General features: G+C 33.4%; 1 protein-coding gene across 2 annotated transcripts; it reads left to right on the plus strand.

The window, feature by feature from the left end:
• Window positions 1-2,457: 2,457 nt before the first annotated feature.
• On the plus strand, window positions 2,458-15,967 carry LOC107826681 (acetyl-coenzyme A synthetase, chloroplastic/glyoxysomal-like). Of its 2 annotated transcripts, none has more exons than XM_075221609.1 (19): window positions 2,458-2,547; window positions 2,878-3,094; window positions 3,259-3,402; window positions 5,203-5,358; window positions 6,028-6,150; window positions 6,778-6,946; window positions 7,296-7,378; window positions 7,939-8,040; window positions 8,127-8,215; window positions 8,905-8,995; window positions 9,211-9,324; window positions 13,558-13,634; window positions 13,744-13,822; window positions 14,032-14,100; window positions 14,292-14,467; window positions 14,603-14,659; window positions 14,946-15,036; window positions 15,124-15,222; window positions 15,569-15,967. In XM_075221609.1, the coding sequence occupies exons 2-19, from the start codon at window positions 2,987-2,989 to the stop codon at window positions 15,752-15,754; spliced, it is 2,013 nt and encodes a 670-aa protein (XP_075077710.1). In that variant the 5' UTR covers window positions 2,458-2,547; window positions 2,878-2,986; the 3' UTR covers window positions 15,755-15,967. The 2 variants fall into 2 exon arrangements, with proteins under 2 accessions (XP_075077710.1, XP_075077711.1); XM_075221610.1 differs by having other exon boundaries at window positions 2,530-2,547; window positions 2,915-3,094.
• The last annotated feature ends 764 nt before the right edge of the window (window positions 15,968-16,731 follow it).

Genomic DNA, 16,731 nt, shown 5'->3' on the forward strand with positions numbered 1-16,731 from the left:
TTAATAAAAGAAAATATATTTTATACTTTATTTTTTGGAATGTGATACAAGTTATGGAGATAAATAATCAAAATTTATAATATATATGCAATAAATGAAAATGAGTAATTTAATATACTTTGATAATAATTTTTGGAGTTAATTATTTCTTATAAAGAGTGGATAGAGTTATCACTTCAAAATAGACTTAACTTATTCAAAATGTGTGAAATTATTTTGATATCTACTTGGTGATACAAAATTGAGATTATTAGATTATGAGAATTTATAAAAGCACTATCTTAACTGTTAATATATATTTCTTATAAAATATTATATGAGTTTTAATGAGTTGAGTTATCAAGTATCTCCAATGGTAAGAGGTGAAAGTGTTTACCCGAAAAATGGATAGAGTTGAATTTATACATAGTTCTAAGGATATGTGGTATAACTTAACACAAATTGTAAGGATAAATAGAAAGTATCAAATATGGATGGTAAAGAATGAAAAATACACAAGGTTGGAAAGAAGATGATTTAAAAACTAAGCAAGATGAATCAATCTATGAAGCCTAAAAGAATAACCCTTCAATATAAGAGTGTATGGTATTTTGAGTTACAATGTAAGCAAAAACTTAGTCCTTTTCAGAAATAATAACTATTCCCTTTATAGTAGATGTATCTTATTTTTAGATATAATTAAAAATACATAGTTGGAGACCCATGATAAATCAGTTTTTCCATAATTCCTGCCAGGATTCTTTCCTCTAATGGGATTGCAACGGCTCTTGTCTATGAGCTCGATATTGACGCGAGCTCTCGGTCTTGACTCGAGCTCTCGATCTTGACTCGAGCTCGATTTTGACTCAGATCCTTGTATTGATTCGGGGTCAGTGTTGGCCAGTCTCTGCTTCATAAGCTCAACAACTTCACTTTGCACCATAGTTCGACTCGGATTCGAGCTCGATAATGACATCGAGCTCGATATTGATCGATCCCTCGGGCTCGAAGCTTGGTGATCCGACTTCGGACCTCAACCTGATACTATGAAGACGCTTCTCCGATCCAATGTATTACCATTTAAACCAGTTCGTACGAAAGGACTAACCGATTTTTACCGTATACAGATAGTTCTCTCGTTTCTCGGGAAGGATGTAGCGAGAAACGACATGGTTTCACAACGGCTCGACCAGATATAAACTGACATTCACATTGGGCTCGATTATGACGCACGTGATAGTTGTCCCGTCGGTTTAGTTTTTCAAGGCATTTAATGTGTGTCAGACGGTGGTCGGCCATTATCAAAATTGAACCGCCATTGCTATACCTATAAATAACCCCCTTTTCACTTTTAATCACTTTTATATCTTCAAACTCTAAATTTTCTAACTTCTTTCTCACATTTTCTGAATTCACTCGCAAATCTGTGATTCTTCTCTGCAAAAACCTTTCTTCAAAACCACCAAATCTTTGTCCTTCTATTCTCGATCTTTAAATCCAAAAAAATGGCGAAAACATCAAAAATCATTCCTCAGAAAGAAAAAGCTTCTTTTTCACAGTCTGCTGTCGACAAAACACCGGTGGAGCCACGGCCTGAGGAATGCGTTCCTGGGGCGTGTGTTCTTACGTTTGATTTTAAGGTCGACAATGGCTTGTCGGTTCCCGGCCGATGTGAGCCTGTATCGAGGTATATGTGTTCGATAATCGAGAGGCACCTCGAACAGCTAAAGAAAGATTGCAATTGGGAGAACAAAGAAATAGTAATCATGTTTTCTGAATAAGATATCACCACTTACGTGAAAGGGTAAGTATACACACTTAAATTGCAACGGCTCTTGTCTTTGAGCTCGATCTTGACTCGAGCTCTCGATCTTGACTCGAGCTCGATTCTGACTCGGATCCTTGTATTGATTCGGGGTCAGTGTTGGTCGGTCTCTAGCTCGATAATTTTACTTTGCACCATAGTTTGACTCGGATTCGAGCTCGATAATGACATCGAGCTCGACATTGATCGATCCCTCGGGCTCGAAGCTTGGCGATCCGACTTCGGACCTCAACCTGATACTATGAAGATGCTTCTCTGATCCAATGTATTACCATTTAAACCAGTTCATACGAAGGACTAACCGTTTTTTACCGTATACAGAAAGCCAACAGGTAACCGGGTGAATGATTAAGATATGTACAAAAGGATCTGTTACAAAAAAAAATTATATTTAAGGCCTCTTATTATGATTTGGCTTTATCACTTTCGTTCAACTTCATATGGGTGGGGTCTAGATCTATGTTGCTCGAATCCACCAACATTATATTTTTTTAGAATTATAACAACATAGTTGTGGATTGAAGAAAAAGACAAAGAATTAAGTTGTATTGTTGATCAAGCTACCATTCAATATCTTCATGAACCAAGAGGGCTCAAACAAACTATGTGGTTTTTCCTTTTATATAACTTTTAAATCTTGCTGTGTTATGAATATTAATAACATGCCAACAAATTCAAGAAAATACAATTTACCTGAGGAATATGAAGGAACTGATCACGAATCAATTAAAGCTAAATAAGAGGTATTTTAAGTAATATCTTAAAGGGCAAGTATTAGTAATAATTTTATGCAGATTTCAAAGATTTTGCTACCATATTCTGCAAAACCCAACTCTTTCCACAGCTCATGTCTCCAACCATCTTGTCCAAATCGTGCATTGTGCACTCATATATGCTACTCTATTTAATTTGCTGATTAGTAGATATGATTAAAAAATAGCCATGAAACAAAGACGACTTCATATATCTTCTTCTCTAATTCATCATGCTCATTTATGTGTTTGACTTACTCCAAATCAATACCCATTCCCCTCATAAATATTTTTTTGAAAGCCTGCCAAATTTGACTGCAGATCTCTTTTTTTTTTTGTTTTTTGGGCCCGACCAAAGCTGAAACGCCACTTCATCTATTGATTAGTCATAGCAATTACAATTGAAGGATCCAATTCTTCTTCTTTTTCTATGGCGAACTATGTCATCCTCGGGGAAGCTCTTGCATCTGAGGAGGTTAATCTCGTCTTTCCCAGCGAAGATTTCTCTCGACAGGCTCATGTTTCTTCTATACAAAAGGTTCCCTTTCTTCATCTTTTCCTGTTTCTTCTTCATTGTATTGATCTAATATCAGTGGCCGATTCAGAATCTAGACGTTCTGAAATCTTATTTTAGCAATTAGTGCACTTTTCTTGCTTTTTGATATTTTGGGATTGACATATATGTCATAATTTTTGTGACAGTATAAGGAGAAGTATGGTAGGTCAGTTGAGGATCCAGCCGGATTCTGGTCCGACATTGCATCGGAGTTCTACTGGAAACAGAAATGGGGTCAACCTGTTTACACTGAGAATCTTGACATTCGTAAGGGGAAAATCAATATTGAGGTATGTCACTACTCCACATTTTAATCCCTACTTCTACATTATGAAATTCTTCATAATAGATGAAATTAGTTACTTAAAAAACAAGCATTATAATATAATTAAATATGTTAAATTATACTGATGATAGTGTAAAAGTTTTTGAAAGTGTTAGTGTACTGTATATACATTGATACATATGTTCATAAACACCTCGGTAATCTACTAGTTAGAACCTCAAAATCTCCCAACCTCCCATATTCATAATACTAGCTAAAGGGTTAAATTGGTCTTTTTATTATGCCACTACTTTTTGACATTTGACCATTACTTTTATTTTTGTTTCTTATTTTCTCGAATTTTTTACTATATTTATTTCTTTGGAATAAAAATATACAATTAAAAAGTCTTTAAAGATATAGACGAGGCTTATGACAAAAAAATATGAATTTCAAAGAGTGATAAAGTACCGGCTACAATAAGGTACTACTAAATTATTACGTCGGTGTCTATTTACGATCATCCACTTCATCCTTATTAATAACTCATTGCACAACCCTCACGCAATAATGACATAGAACCTAATTTTAGACATTCAAAATAGTACCCAAGAAAATGGGATGAAAATCATTTACATACTCTAAGTTTACTCTAAAAATTAAATTCATTCTCTAACTTTGAAGAATTGTCATTTTCATCCTTTCATCCTATGTAATGTCTATTTTACCCTTGACACTTTCAAATCTCCATACATATAATACCTTTTTTATATTATTTAGATATATTTTAATGCAGGTATTTACTCATAAGTTAAAATATTATATCTTATTATATAATTTAATCTAATTTCACTAACATTATGCATAAAATAATTATATTATGAATTTGTTACCAAATATATTGCTACTTTATTATTATTATTATTTTAATATTATGTATATTAGAATGCATATAATGTATGTCGGTGTGTGTGTGATTTTAAGTTTCATTATTTTTATTATTCTCTATGTGTTTATAAATTTTTGAGTTTTGATTGTTATTATTAGATTTTTTCTACATTATAATTAAAGTTCATGTAAAGTGTAAATAGATGTTTTTTGCAAACTTATTATAATATTTACCTCTATTTTACGTCCATTATTTTTTTTATTACCTGCATTGTATAATTTCTAAAAAATTTATTCTCTTTTATTCTCATTTTTGTAAATTATTGAGTTTTGATTGCTACTAATAAAATTATTGATACGAGTAAATTATTTATAGTAATTTTTTATTTTTCTCATTTATTTCACTATTGAACATCATTAACTTATATGCTTGACTATTACTTCTCGCTTTTTTTGGTTTCGAAAAAGTTTTTTTAATTTGTCTATAGGTAAGTCGGTAACATAAATTAAAATTAAAAAAATCATTATACTAAAGAATAAAATAAGAGATAAAATTATAGAGGGTAAAATAGGTATTTTAAGAAGTCACCTTTGATATGAGGAATAGAATGATAATTGTTCAAAGATGGAGGATGAGGTTGATTTTTAAAGCAAACTTGGGGAATGTAAATAATTTTCACCCCAAGAAAATGTCATGTTTATTACTTACCCTAAATATTTTTAAAGTCTTCTTTTTTGCCTTATTGATTTCTCAAGTTGTTATTATCTGATTTCGTTACTGAGAAGATGTCATTGCATTTCTATAGAACTTTGATAAGATAATGGACCAGACGTTTCAAAATAAATTAGTATGCTACTATTAACCTTCTAATAAATGTTGTGCAGGAAATCTTTTGTATTATTATTAATTTAAAATATCTTATGTGGTTGACAACAGTGGTTCAAAGGTGGTAAAACAAACATATGCTACAACTGCTTGGATAGAAACATAAAAAGTGGAAATGGTGACAAAACTGCAATTTACTGGGAAGGAAATGAACCTGGTCATGATGCCACTCTCACATACTACCAATTATTGGCCAGAGTTTGTCAGGTTTCCTTTTTCATCTTTCTTTCACTCTTATTTCTCTTTTCATATTCTTCAAAGTAAGGAACAGTAACTAATGTAATTTGAGTTTAACTTCTATTTATTGATAATGATTGTTTTTACAATATCAAGTCTATTGGAAACAGTCTCTCTACCTTCACTTGGTAGGTGTAAGATCTGCGTACACACTACCCTCCCCAGACCACAAGTATGGAAATATATTGGGTATGCTGTTGTTGTTTTTACAATATCAAATATACAAATATGACCTGCAATGGCAGGTTATCTATAGAAAAAATTAGTTTGTTAACATTGTAGATATAATTAAACCTGTCATATTCAGTGTCAAAATGCTACATCGTGCAGCCCAGTGCACAAAGCATCCCACGTTTACGCAGGGGCCGAGGAATAATCACATCCCAAGAGATATAATATAGACAACCTACCATAATATAAGTATTAGTGACTGTTTTCACGGTGCGAACTCGTGAACTATATGTCAAACAGATATAACTGTATCGTTCATCCAAGGCTCTCCTTCGAACGAGTCACTGTTCAACTCTCAAAAAGATCTAGAAAATGTATAAACACAATCATGAGTAAACCAACGAAACGGTTAAATTATTGATTTTACAAACTTCTCCTGATAGAAAACTTTATTTTCTTTTGCAACAGCTAGCAAATTACTTGAAAGATATTGGAGTTGAAAAGGGTGATGCCGTTATCATTTACTTGCCCATGCTTATGGAGCTTCCTATTGCTATGCTTGCCTGTGCTCGAATTGGTGCTATTCATTCGGTAATGTATAATTCCTTTTTTTTCCCCTGTCAAAAAGTAATAATTGGGTAATTATAGCTACTTTTCTTCTAGTTTATCGATATTAAAAGTATCTCGTCGTAATTTCAAAGAAGTACAGAAAAAAATCTGATTATTTATAATTTATAATTAGGACAGAGGGGGTAATGGAAATAGTTATCTATTCTCTTCAAGGACAAATGGTACTTCATGTTTGATTTATATAATAGCCAAACAGCTCAGATCCACCGTAGCATATGAGTTTAGTAAGCTTGATTGTGGCTACTAAAACTTTGGTAATATAAAATGATCAAACAGTACGAATAAATAAATATCCAAACCAATCAAGTTTTAGAAAGATCATATATATCTTTCTTAACATGGTAGTTCTTTTATTTTGGTACCCCTGCAATTTTCGTCCTACTTTCCTCAATTTGTTTTCCAAACTCTTACATTATAATGTCATCTTAGTGGAAATTAAATATGACTACCCATAATAAATGAAACTATAGTAAACTTGAAAATAAAGCAAGTAATTTCCTACAGCAAGTTAAATTGTGTAAACCATATCAGCGAGTATAAGATAAATTGAAGAAATTACAACTAATCCAAGTTGCATTTTTACTACAGGTAGTGTTTGCGGGGTTCTCAGCAGAATCTATTGCTCAGAGGATTATGGATTGCAAACCTAAAGTTGTCATAACATGCAATGCAGTTAGGAGAGGACCCAAGACTATTTTTCTCAAAGATATTGTTGATGCAGCCATAACTGAATCTGCCCAAAATGGCATCAATATAGGTCAGGAAATCAACATAATAAATACTTATTGCTAGCTACGGGTTAGTTCAGTATTTTCTTGAATATATACTTGAAAAAACATAAAATTATTTTAAAACAGAATTTTGAATAGAGTAAAACTTTTATTTACTAAGTAAAGATATGTACAGCTCAAGTAAAGAGAAAAAAAACTAGAATCTGGGCAAATAAATATCCCCAGTTTCCAGCATAGCAACTAATGTCACCACTCTTTACAATACATGCTCTTAGATAAAAATTAAGACTTTGAAGATCCTTGCCAGTCTCTACTCTTTTTACTTTCCCTCCATCTATTTTCCTAATTTCAGTTTTTTTTCTTTCGCCCTTGCAGATGTGTGTTTGACTTTTGAGAATGAATCAGCATTAAAGAAGGAAATGACTAAATGGGATGAAGGAAGAGATATTTGGTGGCAGGTTTGTACAAACCAACTTAACCTTTTATATAGGTTATCAACAGGCTGCGGATTTAGGGGGCAGGAAGAGTGTTCAACCGAACTTCCTTCGCCAAAAAATTATATTGTATATATAAAGAAAAATCTGTATTTTATATATTATATTTTTGAATCCCTTTAACACAGCTCAAAAGTATAGCTTAGTGGTCAATGTGGTTCAAAACCTTTGTAAGGCCATTGATTCTATTCCCACTAACGTTTATTGGGGTTTTAAATAGTTCATATATATTTTTCTATATAGGGAATATTTAGTAAGGAATGCTCATATTTTCCGGTGGATCTTACTTTTGCTTTGTGTAGGTATATCTCGTCACAAAATTTAGTTAAGAAAATTATGTGCAATAAATCATTAGTTCGGGTATCACCCATGGATGGAATTTACACTATTACTATTAGAACTTATGACTCCTAAACGATTGGAAAAAAAAAAATGAGAAAGAAGAATATAAAACCTGAACCAAAATGCAATTTTTGCTGATTCTTATTAATCATTTAATATCCGACTTAATTGTATTATTCCAGGATGTAGTTCCAAAATATCCAGTTACATGTGAGGTGGAATGGGTTGATGCAGAAGATCCACTTTTCTTGCTATACACCAGTGGCAGTACTGGAAAGCCTAAGGTGAATTCAATTTCTTGCTTGTAATTCTTGGAGTAATTGTTCTCTTATATATTTCAGTATTTTGATGACTTTAAGTTGATGTTAAGGGTGTTCTTCATACAACTGGAGGATATATGGTATACACTGCGACAACATTCAAGTATGCATTTGACTACAAACCGAAAGACGTTTATTGGTATGTTCAAGCCATTTCTTCCTTCAATACCTTTAACAACTGGATAATTTGAGTTACGTATAAAGTTGTTCCCTATGAAAAGTAGAAAAAATAATTCCCCAAACTTTTTTTCAACCTTCCTCAAACCCCACCCCCCCACCCCTCAGGCCCATCCACCACTCCGGTCCGTAGACCACGACCTACCACCCTCCCCCGCCTTTATCTATTTAGTCTCATATAATTCTTGCCTAAGTTATATATTTTTCAAAAATAATTTTTTGCTGCCTAACCAAACATTAGAAAATAAGTAAGGAAACCACTTATTTTAAAATATATATATATATATTTTCCAAGGAAAATTTTTCCTCGTACCAAACACACCCTCAATTTACAAAATTTAGCACGAAAAGTTATACCTATTGAACCATACCTCAAACAAACTAGTTGAGTTAAGAATTTACGGTTGCAATCTTCTCACTTGAAAATGACTTAGAACTCCTTTTACGTTTCAATACATTAATTACTGTCTTATGCTTTGCATAGTTAAAGTCAGCAGCAAGAATGTCATTTAATAGGGGCCAAAAAGCAATAGAGAAGTACCAAAATCAAATTCCTATTTCCTGCTTTGGTTATTAGAGCCACATCAATTTCCAATTCTTTTCTTCCTTATTGATATATTTTAGGTAATTATTTTTTGATGTGTTTTGTAGGTGTACAGCTGACTGTGGTTGGATTACCGGACATAGCTACGTTACCTATGGACCTTTGTTAAATGGAGCAACTAATGTGGTTTTTGAAGGGGTAAATTCTTTTTCTTCATTCTTTAATAATTCTGTTGCCAAAGTTGTAGAAGTAGGTATTTGTTGCTAGGAAATAAAACAATTCTAGCAGATAGACCCTAACTAAGTGAACAAATAACCTTGACCTTTATTGCAGAAAGACAGAGATAATTTTTCAGGAAAATATTGTCCATGAGAAAGTCATTTTTTAAAATTGAAAATTATTCATAATTGCAGGCTCCAAACTATCCAGATGCTGGACGTTGTTGGGATATTGTTGATAAGTACAAGGTTTCAATTTTTTATACTGCTCCCACATTAGTAAGGTCTCTCATGCGCGAGGGAGATGAGGTAAGGGTACAGCCCAACAATTTTATACTTGTATTTCATTTTATTGGTCAATATTTCAAGTAATATACAACTTGTTGGTTGTACATAGTGGTAGAATAAAATAATTAATACCACCACGGGATGTGGTGGGATGGATTGTATCCTTCCATCCAAAACCAACGGTCTTAGGTTCGAGTCCTGAAAATGAAAATTTTATGGTAGGGAGCGCTCCCCCCTTAAATAAGTTTACGGCGAATCTGAATTAGAAGATAGGATAGTGGATTCCGAATACCATATGGTTAAACTTAAAAAAAAATGACCATCACCATTGATGCTATTAAAGTCTCCTAGAATTTCAAAGAACTTATTTAATACTTTTACAGAATGTGTTCAGATTGTGTAATTCCCAAATTATGTAAGAATTAAATAGCTACAGGTAGGTTTATCAATTGTATATATTGAAAAGGAAAGGGAACAGATCTTGAGCTAAGAAAAAGGGGAAATCTCAGTTAGAAGAGAAAGGAGGAGTAAGTTCTGGAAGAGTGAAAATGAGAAAATATCTTCAATAGTCTTTTCATGTATAGATCTATCTGTTTATATACAAAGACTAATAAGCTGAAATAATTAACTGCTAATGACCAAACTACTTCAGCTAACCTCCTAACTAACTTTGCATAACTAACTAATCCCTTAATTCAGTTATAATGCATCACTACAGCTACATGTATTTCAACACTCCCCTCAAGCTGAGTGATGGAAAATGTTAACCATCCCCAACTTGGACACTAACTCAATATGTAGTTGCTTCCCTAATTTCTTAAGTCAAAAAGTCTGCAACCTGCTCTTTGCTTGTCACATAGATTGTTTTGATCAATCCTTGTTGCAATCTTTCTCTAATAAAGTGACAATCAATTTTTATATGGTTTATGCACTCATGAAACATTGAATTTGAAGCTATTTGTTAGGCTGCCTTATTATCATAATGAACTCCATTGGCAGTCCGCAGTTCAGCTTTCAGTCCTGACTCCTTCAACTGACCATGGATCCATACCAATTCAACTCAGCTGTTGTTGCTACCAAGCTTCTATATTCAGCTTTTGCTGAACTTCTAGAGGCTGTATTTTGTTTTTTAGACTTCCCAGATATCAAGGAATCTTCCATTTTAATAGAATAGCCTGTCACTGGCCTCACATGAAGCCCATTCTGCATCACAATATGCACTTATCTGAACACCTGCTACTCATTAAGAGTACCAAACTTGGTCATCCTTTAACACATCTCGCCACAAGCAACGTAATTCTTTTGGAGCATGCATAAACTGGCTTAAGCTCCATACTGCAAAAGAAATATCTGGTCTTGTTAACTTTCATAGACGTTTCCTGTAACTTTTTTTATTTGCTAAATCCTTGTCATCTTCTATACCAATGTGCTTATCAAACTCAATACTTGTCAATTTCTGATTCTGTTCCGAGGGTGTAGAAGCTGGCTGTGCTCTCCCTAAGCCACATTCTGAGATAAACCTCCAGGCATATCTCCTTGCTTCATAAGAATACCAATTCTCCCAAGTCCGTCAATTTGAAGATATGATTCAGTATGTCTTTTGCTTTCTGAATCAGTTTCATGCTACTGCCTGTGATCGAACGATCATCCACATACATGACACACCAATACAATCACAATGCCATTGTCACATTCTTGGTAAACAGTGAGTAGTCAAGCTTGCTTAGTACAAAATCAAACTGTATTAATGCAGAGGTAAGCTTCAAATTCCATTGTCTGCTTGCCTGCTTCAATTCATATAAGGCATTGAGTAGCCTACACACCTTGTGCTCCCCCTGGCTACCAAAACCTTGTGGTAATAGCCATGGAAACTTCCTCTACCAAGTCACCTTAAAGGAATGCATTGTGGACATCCATATGGAAAAGGGGCCAAGAAAATTTAGCAGCTAAAGAGATGACACTTCTCGCTGTGACCATTTTCACAACAGGTGAAAAGGACTCGTGATAATGTAAACATTCCGGCTGTGTAGACCCCTTAGCTACAAGTCTTGCTTTGAATCTTGCTACACTACCATTACACCCACTTTCATCTAATACGAGTTCTATCTGCAAGTAAATCAACTATTTCCAAGTATGATTGTCAATTAGTGCTTGAATCTCGTGTTTCATAGCTTGAACCCAGTACTGCCAGTACCTGCCTGTTCATAGGAAGTAGGCTCAGGAACTGAAGAAGGTTTAGATAAAAGAGCTCTATAAGTAGAGAAAATATAAGAGTAGTTGATATGGGCTGAACCTGTGAGCCATATTGTGGATTTAGAAGGCCTATTCGGCCTTCTCAAGGGTTGGATAGGAATCGACAATGTATCCATAGAGTCATGATGAGAAATAGATGTATCTGTAGATGTATGCAGGGGCGGAGCCACAATGTTGGTTGCGGGTTCGACCGAACCCAGTAACTTTTATTTTTACCCTGTATTTGTATTAAGAAATCCAATGAATATGTACAAATTATTAATTTAGAACCCAGTAACTTAAAAGGATTATAATCCCGAACCCATAAGGTTCAAATCCTAGCTCCGCCTCTGGTTGTATGTTCAGGTTCATTCTGGGAAGCATTCTGAATTAAGTGCACTGCTAATATCTTGGTCGCTAGAAGAAGGCGCAAGAGATAGAATAGGAGAAATAGATCAACAACAATAGCAGGTATGGATGAAGAAGGGGGAAAAATATGGAGATGTACCAGACTGCATTGGTTGTAAAACCGTGGATGTGAAACTTGAAAGGGAAGACTGATTCTCTGGAGGACACATCTCTAATCACAAAGAATCATCCTGTAGAGATATTAAACAACTTATATGAATATCCCATCATAACAACAAGGATTACTTTGGAAGAGAACTTATTAGAATAGCTTGATTTGGTTGCATAGCAAAGACAACCAAACACTTTGATATGATTTAGGGTGTGTTTGGTATGAAGGAAAACAAAAAATGTTTTCCAATTTTTCCATGTTTGGTTGGTTTAAGTGGTAAAATATTTTCCTCATGAACTCATTTTCCTCCAATTGGAGGAAAATAGAAAAGGGAAAACATTTTTCAAAACTCTTTTTCAAACTTCCCCACCAACCCATCCCACCCTCGCCCCACCCCCACCCTAAATAGAAATATTATTAATAATACTTTATTTTCATGTTATAGATAGAGTATTTTTTTTTCATTTCAACAAATGAGTATTTTCTTTTCATGATATTAAAGTATTTTTTTTTCATTTTAAAAAAAAAAAGTACTTTCTTTTCATGATGTAGAAAAATTATTTTCTTTCTTTCATTTCAACAAAATGATGTAGTAAAAAGTATTTTCTTTTATTTCAACAAAATGATATAGCTAGTAAAAAATATTTTCTTTTATTTCAACAAAATGATGTAGTAAAAAGTATTTTCTTTTATTTCAACAAAACAAAATGATATAGCTAGTAAAAAGTATTTTCTTTCATTTCAACAAAATGATGTAGTAAAAAGTATTTTTTTTTTCATTTTAGCAAAAAGAGTATTTTCTTTTCATGACGTAGAAAAAATATTTTCTTTCATTTCAACAAAAAGAGTTTTTTTTTTTTTTTTTTCATGTTGTAGAAAAAGTACTTTCTTTTTCCATCAAAAAAGAGTATTTTCTTTTTAGTTATGGAGCACAAATTTCAACGTTGTTTTTGCGTATAAAAAGTAAAGCAGCACATTAGTTCCTTTGGGTTTGTGTGGATTTTTAAAGGAAAAATTAAATTCTTGAAGAAATAGAGTCCTAAAAACGTTGGGTATTTTGGAGGGGAGGGGGAGTAGTATAAAAAATTATTTTCGCACTCTCTAACCGAACACTAGAAAATATTTTTCGGAAAAAGTTTTTCACTCGCCAACCAAACAAGCGAAAATAAGTGATAAAACCACTCATTTTTCATGTAAACATTTTCCTTCGTACCAAACACACCCTTAGAGATGGAAAGTGAACATGGAAGCCTTCACAAGACGATATACCAGATTAAACAGTAGATTGTAATCTCTAAGCAGAAAAACTGTTGTAAGAACACATTTACCTCAAAATATTTAGGGTGCATGAGCCTGAGATCTAAGGGTTCTTGCCAACTCAAGCAAATGTCTATACTAGTGTATAAATGATTTTTTTTGTTTCACTGTTTTTACTTCATAAAATGTATTTGTGATATGTCTCTGTGTATTCATGAAAACATTTGTCATAAATGTATTTGCAGTATGTCACTCGGTATTCAAGAAAATCTTTGCGGGTGCTGGGAAGTGTTGGTGAGCCAATCAATCCGAGTGCATGGAGGTTTCTATCTTTTCCTATATATAGATCTTTTATTTTGTATTAATTTTCTTTGAATATGAGAACTTTTAAGAAATAGTTAACTACAACATTTATTTATGTTGTGGGGCAGGTGGTTTTTCAATGTCCTAGGAGACGGAAGATGTCCTATATCTGACACATGGTGGCAAACAGAAACTGGAGGCTTCATGGTATTTCAATTTGCTTTTTATCTTTATATAATGAAATATGTATCAAATTCTTTCGTCCTATCTAATTACCCAATCGTAAGAAAAAGAAACATGTTAGAAAATGGCTTTTTATAACCTAACATCCAATCATTTCTGGTCCATATAATCTATCATTTTAGGTTTTTGCACACACTAATTGCCTAATTAGGATCTTAATCGTTGCCTTGCAGATTACACCATTACCAGGAGCTTGGCCACAGAAACCTGGCTCTGCTACATTACCATTTTTTGGTGTCCAGGTACCTATAACAGGACCTATTAAAGATTACCACTATGTTTAGAATCATATAAATTTTCTTATTCCGAAATGATTGTCTTACTTTTTTTCCCCTGAATTATCCTAAAATGAAAAGACCACTTTTAAATCAATGGTCATTGTCCTTTCCTCCATCATATTATGATGTTGATGCTTGTAATATTATGATTGCAGCCGGTAATAGTGGACGAGAAGGGTGTTGAGCTAGAAGGTGAGTGCAGTGGATATTTATGTGTGAAAAGCTCATGGCCTTCGGCATTCAGAACACTCTATGGGGATCATGAAAGATATCAGACCACATACTTTAGTGCTTTCCCTGGATATTATTTTACTGGTGATGGCTGCAACAGGCAATTTTCTGTCTACTATAGTCCTGGTTGTGTCAATATTTTTACCATTTGGAACTTTCCGGTAAAATTAATTCCATGTTTGCTGTATAACATGGAACTTCAGTGATTATATTCATGTATAAACTCTTGACTTAGGGACAAAGATGGTTACTACTGGCTCACTGGCAGAGTAGACGATGTTATTAATGTCAGGTATATATTCTCCTTCACTTTATATATATGTATGTACTTTTCATATTTTATTTGTCGCCTTCTATTTCCTTATCCAATTTATTTGTTTCAATATTACCCAGTAGGAGAACTAAGAGTACTGAAGATAACATTATACTATAGAGAATTAGATCCAATTTAGGGAAGTTTGGAACGGAGCACAAAAAAAAAGACAATCTTTTTGTAGGAGAAAAGGGGTAATAAAAAAATGACTTAATTTTTTTCACTTTGCCCATTAATTGAAATACATTCAAATGCATTGCAACAGTGGACACAGAATTGGCACAGCTGAAGTAGAATCAGCTCTAGTTTCACATCCTCAGTGTGTTGAAGCTGCTGTAGTTGGTGTGGAGCATGAGGTATCCTCATTCTTTGTGTACTACATAAGGATTGATTATCACAATGTTTTCAGAAGTCTAATCCTGTTGTTGAAAATGTTATGTCAGGTTAAAGGACAAGGGATATATGCATTTGTTACTTTGGCCGAAGGTGTTCCATATAGTGAGGAACTAAAAAAAAGCCTTATAAAGGTTGTGAGAGAAAAGGTATGATTTTGTCTTGTTAAATATGTTGATGCAGATATGAGCTTTAGAGGCAGATTCAAGATTCAATCTTTTGAGTTGCTCTTAATGGGACTGAACCCTTAGCCTGAGATTTAAGCTCTATGTACTAACACTGTAAATAATCTCGTGAGATAATTACAAGTAAGTTTCTATAATATACCTTTTCATTGGTAACTCAATCAAAATGATAACTGACATGCTATAAAAGGTCAAACTATCGTGTAACAAGACTAACCTCACAAGATTGGATAATGATGTTTGCAATAAGTTTTGCAAATCACTTAAGACTGCATGAAAGAATTAATATAGCTTAAATTTCATATGTCAGATTGGAGCTTTTGCTGCGCCGGACAAGATCCATTGGGCGCCGGGACTTCCAAAGACAAGAAGTGGGAAAATAATGAGAAGAATTTTGAGGAAAATTGCTTCCAAGAGCTTAGATGAGCTTGGGGATACAAGTACATTAGCAGATCCTACTGTGGTTGATCAGCTTATTACACTTGCTGACTGCTGAATGTTAGAAATTGCCTTACATTAATTACCTTATTCTTTCCACTAAAAGCGAATGGTTGTTTTTTGTCCCCCCTATGTTACATCAACATCTATGTATTTTAAGTTGAGTTTCTTTCTAAATCGAAGTCATCCTTTGAAAGTCAATGTTGCTGTACTTCTGTGGACATAAGTGAATCAAGAAAGAGAATTAATATACAAATTGACACTTGATCAACCTTTCATTTCCTGTTTTCCATCCCAGCCTTAAGGACAAGGTCGATTCAAAGGGGTTCGTGTTGTAGAATATTGAAAATAATCCAATGACGTAACAATCAAGCAAGATAATTCAACGGAAAATATGAAACAAGTGGGAAAATATGAAACTCAATTTAGCTATTTATCTTCTTTTTTTTTTTTATCCCAAAAGAGTCTCAAGTTCATACATATATTTTATAGAAAAATAATGGCCGGAAAGCCACTTTGTAAGTTGAAAATGTAAATAAATTGAGTTTTCTACAATTTCAGCACAATAAGACGCTATCCCATAAACCCGAATACAACATAAACCCGAATATAACAACAGTAAAAACGTCCACTCAGTCAAATTAGTGCTACACATAAGCTTCGTTACAGTTAGAAGGGATTAAAACACTGTTTTGATTAGAAAGTATATAGAAGAAAAAAGGATGCAAGTACGCGGTTCTAACTGTTATTCAGTCAAAATTACTACAAAACAGGGAAAAGAAAGATTCGGATTGGCTAATCAGCTCCCAATGTAAGTACGAATTCTATTGGATAAACTTAGGAATTTATGACTATAAATTCGGACCACATTCTGGTAAGTAAAAAAGAAAAAAGATTTTTTCAAAATTTTTTCTTTCCTATACAATATTTGAAACTTATTTTTCAAAATTGTCCAAATTTTATATATTACTTGCCTTAAACAAGTTTTTCTTACAATTTATATATAGTCCATTATTAATGTCTTAAATTAGGGGA

Source organism: Nicotiana tabacum, chromosome 9 (assembly GCF_000715075.1).
Source record: "Nicotiana tabacum cultivar K326 chromosome 9, ASM71507v2, whole genome shotgun sequence".
NCBI classification, from domain to species: Eukaryota; Viridiplantae; Streptophyta; class Magnoliopsida; order Solanales; family Solanaceae; genus Nicotiana; species Nicotiana tabacum.